This window comes from Ambystoma mexicanum, chromosome 6p (genome assembly GCF_040938575.1).
Source record: "Ambystoma mexicanum isolate Mex_15411 chromosome 6p, UKY_AmexF1_1, whole genome shotgun sequence".
NCBI lineage: Eukaryota > Metazoa > Chordata > Amphibia > Caudata > Ambystomatidae > Ambystoma > Ambystoma mexicanum.
Window position 1 is genome coordinate 212466071 of NC_090935.1, and position 12295 is coordinate 212478365.

Consider the following 12295-nt stretch of genomic DNA (forward strand, 5'->3'; position numbering starts at 1 on the left):
AAGAAAAGCCAGCAAAACATGTTCAGAAGTCAGTGGCCCATTTTGCTTGATGTTGCGGCGTGTCTGAAGAAGGAGGCGGAGCCCCGAAATGCCGGAGCTGGGGGAAAGAGCACGCTATGGTGGCCAAGCGAGGTGCTTGCAGCCCTCAAAGAGGTCGCATGCAGTCCAATACTGGCAGTTAAGGCTTGCATTCTGAGCCATCTTATTTACTCCTAGCTTTCTTCCTGGTGCAATCACTTATGTAGTGATATCTTTCGTGTTCAGGTTTTCCACTAGGGCACCTTGACCTTGAAAAAAACCCCAAAAGTGTCGTTTCTCACAGAATTTCCAAAGGGCTTATATTTACATGATAAATACCATTTTAATACAGCACTTCACTTTTGCCATTTCGTAGCACATTTAAGTAGGAGATGTTACTTTTTTTAAAATTAATTGTTACGAATGAACGGCTTAGGATGACCCTGCTAGCCTTTGAAGTTGTGATGTGCAGGTACCCCAGATCTTAGCAGAAATTATTCGTCTCGGCAGGATAGCTCAAGGGCAACGTGCTCGCCTTAGAAGCAAGACGACACAGAGCACCACAGGTCCGATCCCTGGGTCTGCGCTAAGAAACCTCTGGGTAATAAGCGTGTTATAAATAACCTATCATATCATATAATTAAACCGGCAAGGGTTTATCTTGAAGCCCTGGACCGTTCCATAATAAGAAATCCTGATGCTCCCATATGGTTTGTAGTGACTTTCAGGCACGACACAGTCATTTCTCCTAGAACTGAATGCTCACGACTCGGGGCAGTTTTAGGTGGCGAGCCTATCGCTTTTCGGCACTTCAAACAGTGAGCACGAAGGTCTAACTGATCCAATGATCCATCTTCCAATTTTAGACCCATTGAGGGTACGTTTCCTTTTAATCACCCAGTTATGGATCTTGTGAAGCATTCATAAAGGCATTGTATGTGGATGTAGAGGCCACCTGCATGCTGTAACGTAAGCGTTCGCGTTGGTCTCCGCGACTATACAATCTGTCTTTTTGATAACCCTCTGGATTTTCCAGTGTTTCATTTAATCTCCAGCTTGTTTAATGTCTGATTGGACAGTGTAGTAGACCGTGCTCGCATCGGTCCTTGCTAAAATGTGCCTCCCGCACCCTTTTCATCACTCTATCGGCTCAGTACAAATGAGACGGTATTTGATTTACCTTCGTTGATTACGCTGAGGGTCCAAGGGCCTGCCAGAAGATGATCAAGTGTTCACATTTTCTCAAAAGATTTGAAAATGTAATTTCAGGGGACACTTTCAAACGAGAGAGTATTTTCCTACTGCAAAGTTTAATTAAAAATCTATGCACACCAAGTGTAATTGCATACTTAAACCGTAAGATTTCGCCCATGCAGTCCCCCTTTCGGATACTCCTCTGTGCACGGAAGTGATCACCCAGTAATAAAGAAATCCAGCAATGCCCCTGGCAACCCAGTTGGCTATAATCCAGTATTGAATTAAGATTGCCTGACTGTTGGTAGTATATAAAGAAATATTACATTTTATCTGTCGATTTCTAGAATTGCAAATTTATGGATATGAGCTACATATCACCATTGTTGCAAAATTCAGCCCAGTCTATCGTGATACTGTATTGCACATTGTTTAATTTTATCTGTATACCCAGGTGGAACACAACTGTAGTAAGACATTGGAGTGCCATTTCAGCAGATTTGCAGCTAGAAAACTCCAATCAAAGGTCATGTTTGTATGTGATGCACCACCTGAATCATGCAAACGTGCAAATAAATGATTACTGTGATGTCACTGGAACATAAAGTGCATAGGTGTGTTGTCAGACGCTACAGTGCTTATTTTGGGTTGTGGTGTGCAGTATCATCAGCTATTTGCAAAATCTCTTGGCCCTGCATTTGTCTTAGGTCTTGTGGTATAATGTCCTGTTTCTGTTTTGGGCTTCTCCGATTTGGGAGTCCAGCTGAAGCGTCCGGTCGGCAGCTTTCACTAAAGTCGGTGTCAAGCTCTTTGTTTAATGGCATATTCTGGTTTCTCCACAGAGGGTGCTATGAAGAAGGCTTGGGTTTGCTACCTTTGCATGCACCCAGCTATCTAGGTCAGGACTCTGCAACCTTTGGACCTCCCAGATATTTTGTATTACAACTCCCATCAAATATACCAAGTGTAGTAAATGGTGAGTAACTATGGGAGTGGTAGTCAAAAACATCTTGGGCGCAGCAGGTTGCAGACTCCTCATCACGGTGCAAACAGTTAGTAGTGAGTACCCTGCATGTTTTGGGTTTCTTTCCTTGGGATATCCTAAATGGAGGTTTCGCCTCATTACAGAATAATTGCTGTCCACCTCAGCGGATGGTAATTGTTCTTACTTGGCGGAAATGACTTGGGCAGCATGAAATTACAAGAAGCCAGCCCATTCCACCTTACCTGTGGTAAAATGTGCATGGCTGACAGTATACTATGCGGGAATGGCTGTGTTCGAAGAGGGTGGCTATGTGGAGCCCAACACTGAGTTGTGGCTCCCTCACCAGCAGGGGAGGGATCCTTGAGGTCACCTCCTATGCTGAAACTCTTGCTGGACCACAGGTGCATCCCATTTAAGATCAGATATCCAGCTCCTTTGCTCCATTTACCACCCACTCTGCAATACTGAACCAACATTCAAAGCTGCCAGTATTGTAGGGGTGTGATGGAATTGGCATCAAGATCACCGCTGTTCTCATGCAGCTCTCTCCTCTCCAGTCGGCAATAATGTTTGGTGGTTCCCAGCAGCAGTATTTTTATAGACATCGTGGAGCCAAGGGCCAGTACTGTTGGGTATCTCTAATGGATGGTCTGGGGGTTGCTCCACTACTGCACATTTCTTTAATGAAGTCCATTGTTGCTATGACCTTGCCTCACACCTTTTTGTCTGTGTAGATGGCAGGTCAGTGTACCCTTTCTTAACTGATGCATGTTGTGTGTAGCTGACTGGGTCAAGAGGTCTGTGATTGTTAGCCACTGCCCTTTGACCTGTATAGAGGATGGGATGACCTTAAGCTGTCACCATGTGTGTGCAAGTGGTAGTTAGCTATTCGTTTGCCAAGGTACGCTATGCTGTAAGGTATTGGTGTAGCCCAGTGCTCTTCTTCTGCGGGGCCTCTTGTCATTGATGGTTCTCTGTGCGTGAGGTTGATCTGTGTCATTTGGGTTTCCCCCTTGAGTCGGTTCCATGAGGGTAGTCGGCCTCTAGTATCTTCCACAACAAACAAGTGTGTTGTTCCAGTGTTGTCTAGACCCCTCCCCCCCTGGTTGATCAGGCTTTGTAACAAGTGTGAGGGGAGGTGTCATGGTTGCCATTGGAGCCTTAAGCCACAGGTATTAACAAACGAAGATGCCAACTGCATTAGGTTCCAGTCAGTCTCTGCTACTGCTGTCACTTATGTCCACTATATCATGTTATCAGTATCCAGACGTCAACATTGCAGGGTTACTATAGACCGCACATTGACTATGGATTATTGAAAACATATGTGGATGAATATCTTGATGGACGTTTGATGCAAGATTTTCGAGAACAATTGCACTGAACATTTTCAGATGGAGGGAACGTTGGAACTAAGGATTAGTATGTGAAAAAGATTTTAGATAGTAATTGAAATTTGTCTTTAAACAAATAGTTTGGGGTTCACTCCCAGGAAAGTATAAGAATGAATGATATGTTATGAATATTAAAGTCAATACACAACTTGATAAGATATAACTATTGAATGATGGGAGTTTGGTTATCATGAATGTGATTGAATTGAGTGTTCAAATTGTTTTAGGAAAATGAGACGTATTCAAAAAAGGGAGAGCGGTGGGTAAGACTTGTCACTGTGCGCCAGCAGGCTCCTTCTTCTGCTCCTGTTGCCTGTCGAAACCTTGTGGGTGCTTTGAGATATACCCACTCCTTAGAATGAATGAGAAATTATGTTGATGCACCCTGGCGGGGCCCCAGGCAGCCTAATTAAAACCAAAAACGGGGGACATTGTATGTAGCACATTGCTCATTCACAACATTGCCCATACATGACATGTGTTTCAGCCTCGCTTAAGCCTTTCTCAAACTTGGGCTTATTCCCTTAAATCCTTATACAAGTGCAGATATTCTCAGACAGAAACACTCCATTTAATGTCTATGGGATAGTTCCTGCATGATCTTCCATTGTTTATTTTAGGATACATGGGATTTATAAAGCTGTAACCTAGCGGGGAAGCATTTTGGCCCTAATAGGTCAATACAGTTTGGGATCACAAATGCGCTGAAGTCTAAAGCCATATCCTGCCTTTAAGCTTTGTTGGTTAACAATTAAAAGCTTCCACATTTGTACACTGTATGGGTGTGACATATTTCACTACAGTTCATCACTTCTAATCTCGCTCTTCTGTGTTCATGGATTTTCTACTAAGTGTTACCAAATGTTTTTGTTTGAGCGCTGCTGTCCACCATATGTGAGGGTTCGTGTCCTTGCAGATATCCAGTGTACATTTGATTTTGTTGCAGTATGTCTCTTGCCTCCTTTTTGACTTGAATTTGGTTACTGATCATTATTTTCTCTTACCTTTCAGCAGTTTCAGATTTCAGCGCATCCGTACACCTTTCTGTTTTCGGACAACTGGGAATCAAAGTTTGACACCTAATTGGTGCATTTCTCTGAATTTTCAGACAGTTGTCTTCCGCACCCACACCACCGTTTGCAGAGTTCCATTGGATTGTGATGGAGTCAAGGGAAACCGCAATCGGTGTCCGGCAAAAGGCGGCCGATGCAGAATTCCATCCCCCTTTGGCCATCATGAAGCCCCCTATGGTTTCCAGCTGCCAGGGAGAGCCCAAGATTCCAGCACCTGGATCTGCCAAGGGGTGTACTGCAGGCGGAGGACGAATGGAGGCTGAGGAGGAGGATGAACTTGGTTCTGGGCGTGATGTGGATTCTAATTCAAATGCAGACAGCGAGAAATGGGTGCAAGGGGACGGGCTAGAAGAGCAAGAGTTTTCAATCAAGGAGGCCAATTTCACAGAGGGGAGCCTTAAACTCAAGATCCAGACCACAAAACGCGCCAAGAAGCCTCCAAAGAACCTGGAGAACTACATCTGCCCCCCTGAGATTAAAATCACCATCAAGCAATCTGGAGAGCAGCGACTTTCTAAGTCTGGGAAAAATAGCAAAGTGGGAAAAGAGGATGATCGGGCTCACTCTAAAAAGAAGGTAATATTTACCTCTACATCCCATTCCAGTTATATTGGCCCATTTGTAACGCGTCAATTATGTATGACTGCTATCTCCATTGTGATCATAGAGCTACTGCAACAGTGCCTTGGGTTATTACGCCAAAGGTTTTCAGATGTGGCGAACGGCTTGCAGTACATACAATGTTGATTGTTTTGCTTGCCATCTTGGCCCTGCTGCGACTGGGAAGATACTAGGGTGCTTCTGTGACATAGCATTAGTGACAAGTCCCATTTTATTGTCTACATCCTACTATGGTAAAATTGGACTTTATTACATTTTCAGTAACGATGGTTTCCCCGTAACCCTAATTTCAACTGTCATTCAAAACCTTTAATAAGTGTTTTCTTTTTTTCTTTTTTACTTGATTAAAAAAGTCACTCTCCTCAGGCCAAGTCAAGATATTTGCTTTGCGAACAGTATCTCCTCTTGTGGTTTAAAGACTCAGGATGTATACCTATGCCCCAAATTGAAGGGATGCTTTTTTTGTGGCTCCCTTCCCATACCCCCATGTCCCAATAGCCAGAGCAAAAGGGTTAAGTTTATTCTGAAATATTGGGTAGAATGAAAAATGTTGGGTGCCATTCATTCCTTCTGTGCTCTACCTCTACAACGATCCTTCAAAAGGTGCACTCGTCACTATCCATTGGTGAGCGATAATTGACTCTTGGCAAGTAGGAAATGGTGTGATATATGTATGCAGGGAATGGAGGTGGCTAGTGATTATTTATGCCTGGCTAGTAATTCGCAATTTGACATTTTGACCCTTTGGAAGAGAGCTTGGGTTGAGATTTACTAGTTGTGTTTCAGATCAGAATTATTATCGTCTGACTTTAAGTCTGGGGGGGTTTCCATGTGAGATAGTGTCCTGGCAACGTCATCTGTCGCTGCATTTGCCTACACATCCGGTTGCAATGTTTGTCTTCTATTTGCCTTCTAGCAGAACGCGTTCTGAAAGATTGAGTACTTGTTTTCATGTTCAGGATGCCAAAATGAAATCACGCTTAAAATGAGAACAGTTGTCCTTTTGTAAAATCTAGAAGTAGTTTACAGTTTCAATGTTTTATCCATCGCTCTGTTGGGTATTGTAGAACCATTCCTAGATTACGTCCTCTGGGTATTGTGTGAGGTCAAAAAATGTTACCGGCAAGTCTATTCTTGAGTTGTGTATCATCATTGAGTCCCTCTTTATGTGCTGGAAAAGCCAGCTCCGGGTGGCAGCTGTGTGGAACTTTGATTACATGGGCTAGGCCACTCCATAAAAGAGCTACTCTTTTGAACTCTTAGGATTATGGTGTAATTTGCTAAATGCTTTCGATTTGCATTAAAAAAATGAATGTAAAGAAAATGGATGCTCTTAACCCTGAGAAGAAACATGCCAAATAGCGGGTATTATAAGTTACAAAAGGATTGTTAAACTGTATCAATGTAAATGCTGTGGTGCTGTAACGTGATTCAAGAACAAAAAGAAAAAATGTGTTCTTGGTGGCCACTGGGAGGGTGTTTGTGATAGCGGACGTGTCCGGCTTCACAGATTACAGTTAATGGCCAAGCGAGGTGCGATTGGGACTGGGCCTATTGAACCTCGAGCAAGTATAAGAATCATGCTAGGTCTGCAGGACCCCCTCTGACCACTCACATGATCATCATTAGCATGCCTATAGTGGAGATGCTTGTACGTTTTCTGGTCTCTCTGCAAAACAGAGTGTGATATGATAGGTTATGTATAACCACTTAATACTCAGAGGTTTCTAAGCGCGGAACCGGGGATTGAACCTGTGTTGCTCCGTGTCGTTTTGTTTGCAAGGCAAGCATGTTGCCCCTCAGCTATCCTCCCGAGACTTGATTATTCAAAGAGTCCAGGAGACCAACCACATTGAAGGTTTCCCCACTAACAGACTGAGCAGATGGGTCTAAGAGTTCAAACACGAAAACAAATCCCTTCCTCTGCTAATCTGTACACCAGTTAAGTGCAAAACCTGAGACCAGTTTCAATGCTGTGTCTGTCAATTGATAGTGCAGTCTTTTTAAGTGCTCAGTGATGTGCCTATTTTTACACCAGAAGATGCTTTAATTTGTGAGCAAAATGTAGCATATCTTTACCTTCAAAAGTTTTCTGATTGTCAAAATGAATTCTGGTCACTTGAAAATCTGAGACAACCCTACATATCTTAAGTCTTAGGCAGGATAATCTATTGTGGCAATGTCCTGTGTGAGCTCCAGTAAAGCAGCTTGTTCCCAAATTGGACATTGGCTGTGGTTATTCTAATCGGTTGGACATCTTTAATAAACAGAAGAATGGCTATGTCAATAACACCCACCACCTTGAGCCGCCCAAAAGACTGAGCACTCCTTCCAAATTTTTGGCCACTGGCACTTACAAGACTTCTTAGCCCATCAATGAAGACATTCCTGCCATATGTGTGAACTTCTTCTGTCACCATCAGTGAGAATGACAATCCTTTCAAAACACATTGCCCACATTTTATACATTAGTAAGACTTGGGGTTAAGGATGCAATCTCCTGAAGGGGCTCCCCTAAGAACGTCCACCGACTGTACCTACTAAAGCTGCTTAGTCACTCACTCATCTATGTGGACGGCTACGTTCTGTATTTGATTCTTTGGCGTTTGAGGACTATGTGTCAGAACAGCAGAGAAATTAGAGCAGTATTTTTGCCATCTTGTGGTTTTGTGAATGTTACATTTATTTCTTTTAGGGATTGTCCAACTTAAGGCCTCGATGCCAGGAATCCTGACAGGTTTTCAGGATATCCTTCATTAATATTCATAAGGACAAATTTGCATACATTTAGAATCATTGTATGCAAATTTTTCTCATGAATATTAATCAGGGGTATCCTGAAAATCCAACATGTGTCCGGTCCTCGACTTTCCTGGGACACATCCACGGAGTCTTTCGTCAGTGCACACTCACATGCCTTCCTAGATGTTAACATCCCTAACTGCCGGAAGTAACAACCCATTAGCGCGCGTGCTGACATGCGCGTGCTGCGTGCTGCATGTTGATTATTGATCCTGAGCTATAGCACATGCTGCATGTGGACTCACTCGAATGGCAACACGCATGCTGTATTCTATAAAAGAAATTGTAAATGTTAGCACTGGCTGGATGGCTCTACGTTTCCAAGGAACGATGGATGCGGATTCATAATGCTCAGCGAGGCGCAAATTGCCCCAAGTGGGGTGTGGGAGCGTTCCTCGAAAATGATTTTTCTCCTTTAAAACTAAAGCCTTTTCCGAGGCCTTTGAAATTGATGTTTCCTGTGGATAGTTTAAGCTACATTGTATTGTCTAATGTCTACATATGTCTTTGTAGCATGGAGGCGGCTGCTTCAATGCAAACAGCGCCAGGGGGTGAGCAATGAAAACGTTGAAGCAATTCAAATAACAGCATGTGGGTATGCAGTGTACTGGCAGTGCCAGTCACGTGGTGCATCAGGGTGGCGCAGCCCGTCTGCTTGCTTTGCCAGCTCGTCAGAAGGCTAGGAGGAGAGTGTCTGTTGTTGTAATTTGCTGGTTAGATTTGCTTTGTCTTTTAGAGGAGGTGCTCTGGTTATTGGATCTCTGTAAACGCTGGTCTGTGTTACAGGAGAGTAGGAAGCCTTATTCCTATTTCCTTCCGTTTGCAGGTATAAGGCTAGAGGATGCTATGGCGCAAAGAGGAGCCGCTCCCTTTAGGCAACATGTATTTGCAAAACAGAATGGTTTGTGGGGGACGTGTTCGAAATGCACGGCTGCTTTGACTTTTAACAGTGGCGCTGCGATTATATGACTTGTGGCCCTGAAAACAAATCTTTAAACTCGACGTGAACTCTTAATTATCACAGAGAACAGAAGTGCCCCTTAGGTGGCATTCGTCATACCAGGCGTGTCTCAAACATGGCGTCTAGTGCGTAGAACAAAATGGTGGGTGGGGCTGGCGTCTAGAGCGTTGAACAAAATGGTGGGTGTGGTGGCTGTATATCAAATCATGCAAACCCAATTGCTGGTAGAGGACGGGTGAGATGTTCATTGAGGCACACGTGTATAAAGTGCTTGGTTCCGAGATCAGCGGTGTGGTCCATTGGCGGCGTCTACATTGCTTGCTAACAGATGCATCACTCAGAAATTCAACATTGTAACATTTTTCAAATCTGGCCTATTTAATTATTTTTCATTTTTGTATTCGAGGCTTAGCATTTAAATCTGTGAAATGCAAGTGTGCAGTCATATTTTCCTCCCTGTCGGTTTTCACAGATCTAGATTCGGGTCATGGTGGCTCCTACTTTTTGACGTACTTCTTGCCTCACTTTTTGACGTACTTCTTGCCTCCGAGATGCACCCTGGGCACACTAGGGCATGGCCCCATCACAGGGCAGCTTTTGTACATGGAGAATGGGAGAATCCACAGGCTTCAGCCATTTACTGAGAAGCTTGATTCGTAGTAAACAACATCATACATTGTATTGAATACATGTCACTACAAAGAGTAAAGAGGAGTTCCCCAATCTGAATGCACATATCATGCACATGAAAACGTTCTCAATCTGGGGAAATGCTTGTGTTGCTGCTGGTGCTGAAGAGAGGCAAGAAAATCGAGTGTGGCAGACGTGGTAGTGTGGCAATTTTATTTTATTGTTTATTTGTAAGGCGCCTTTGCAACAGGTGGCGTTGCAAGGCCTCACAAGACAAAAAGGTGGGGGACAAGCAAGAAAGATAACAATAACGGGGTTACTAAGCCTTTTGACATTCTGATCGTGCAAGTGCAGCAACAAGTATGTGCGGGGGCGGTTTTGCGCAAAATGCGAATTGCTAGGGTGGAAAGGAGAGTGCAGGGCAATAGGAGAGAGTGAAATGAAAGGGGGGTTAAGGAGGGGGCACAGGATCTAGGCGAGTGCTAAGGGGAGGCCAGGTGAGCAAGTGCCATGGATTGCATGGGGTGAAGGAGGTGAGGGTTCACATGCTAAGTGCCAGGAAGGGGGTGTACTGGGCGGGGAGCCTGGTGGCTTGTAGAACTCAGAAGGAAACCAGACAGTTGGTCACTGTGACAGACGGGGGGGGGGGGGCATTAGCAGCGGAGGGGGCGAAGGAAGGAAGAAGAGAAAAGGAGGGTCTTGAGCTTCCGGACCTTAAGGAGATCCGGCTTAAGCCTCTGAGGGGCAGAGAGACCAATCCAGAGGGAGGCTCCTGCAGAGGGGAGAGTTCTACTCCCCACTCTCTGCTTAGAGAAGCATCTGATCCGCAGAGCGTTGAAGACAGAGGACCAAAGGGCTCTAGGGTGGTATTTAGAGAGAGAGAGTTGGATGTTGCTTGATCCCGGATCCCAGAAAGCTGATGCAGAGGGCCTTGAATTTGATCCTAGCAACAACCGGGAGCAAGTGAAGAGATTTTATGACTGGAAAGATGCAGTCCCTGGGCTTGAGGACAAGGAGAAGTCTTACCTTCTTATACCTCTTTTATGGGTGATGGTTCCCTTGTTTACAAATTGATAGCATTTATGTGCTTTGTGAAAAATGTAAAACCTGTAATCATCTTTTAGATTTTTCTTTTTGGAAGAGTCAGTAGGTTTATTGCTTTGCCCTTCTCTTGGCAGGAGCCATTATACTCCTTGCCATTTCTACAAGTGATGAAATCTGGGGGGTGACTTGTTCCTTGTTAAATTGGCTTATGGGTTTATTTTTGCACCATTAGCTGTCTGTGGTCAACATAGTCCGTCTTGGTTCTTTCGTGCGCCCATCTTCCATTGATTTTGCCATGGAGTCAAGCCTACCAATTGGTTAATTGAGAATGTTTCTTGGGTCTTACAGCTTAGGGGAGAGGACTTTAACAGTTGTTATCAGCCCACACATGTGTTTTAGGCCTGCAACATTGCTGAAGATGCATTATGACGATCAGGGATGATAACACCTTTTGCAGCCCTCACCCCAAAGTCTGCAATGCTGTATAGTATACGAGATTATGCTTGAAAACCTTGGGTTGAACATTGTCCAGATGGAATGTTGGCTAAGGAGGACAGTGAGCATTAATGTGGATAGTTGAGAGGGACACATCAGCCTTTGTATTTAGGCATGCACACCCAAGGCCAGAAGTTATGCCAGCCATTAGGTGCCCAAAAGCTTGAATTAATAGTGCTGAGCAAACCGACGTCCGTAAAGGATAGCGCTGAGCAAACCGACATCCGTAAAGGATAGCGCTGAGCAAACCGACGTCCGTAAAGGATAGCGCTGAGGAAACCGACGTCCGTAAAGGATAGCGCTGAGCAAACCGACGTCCGTAAAGGATAGTGCTGAGCAAACCGACGTCCGTAAAGGATAGCGCTGAGCAAACCGACGTCCGTAAAGGATAGCGCTGAGCAAACCGACGTCCGTAAAGGATAGTGCTGAGCAAACCGACGTCCGTAAAGGCAGGTTAAGTACAACAAATGGTCACTATTGTCCCCGAGCTAAAGGGCTAAAGTTCTCAACACCCTGTCCAACACACAGAGGAATACAGAAATAGAGAGGTCACAGTGTATCCCAAGTGCCTGGCTGCCATAGCAATCTGTATACACTGAAGGATGATACGCCAAAACAGTCTAGAGTGTCTGGGCTTCAGCAGGCAGACTGCAAAGGGAGAGGCTATCGGGCAACCACTAAATGAGAGGCTGTTTCGGAATCAGAGTGCAAAGTGACAAAAATCAGGGCAATGGCGGTGGAAGATAGGCAAAAACCTGTAGGAGTGAGAGGCAAGATGGCTCCCTGCTGAATAGAAGTGGAAAGGATCATTTAACAGGGAAGGACAGGTTCAGTGAATGTAACGAGACAGAGTTAGGTGATGGCATGGGCAGCAGATGGATGAGGATGGAAACTAGTGCACAGGATGAGAAATCAAAAGAGAGGAGGAAGAAACGGGGAGAGACAGGGATTATAAATCAGTGTGTTCATAGTGTCTGAGCTGGACAGAAAAGAGTAATTCCTCAATTCTGATTGGTTGGCCTGCAATGAATGTGTCACAATAGTATAATAATGGTTAAGGCCCTATGCTGACCCATTG

General features: G+C 44.5%; 1 protein-coding gene across 7 annotated transcripts in view; it reads left to right on the plus strand.

The window, feature by feature from the left end:
• Positions 1-12295, plus strand: part of SETBP1 (SET binding protein 1) — a 386838-nt gene that overhangs the window by 18605 nt on the left and 355938 nt on the right. For 4 of the 7 annotated variants that reach the window (XM_069626886.1, XM_069626885.1, XM_069626891.1 and 1 more), the window contains exon 2: positions 4603-5240. In XM_069626886.1, coding sequence (XP_069482987.1) covers positions 4752-5240 — 489 coding nt within the window. In that variant the 5' untranslated portion in view covers positions 4603-4751. The remainder of the gene's footprint in view (positions 1-4602; positions 5241-12295) is intronic. The other 3 variants (XM_069626888.1, XM_069626887.1, XM_069626890.1) reach the window with 1 other exon arrangement.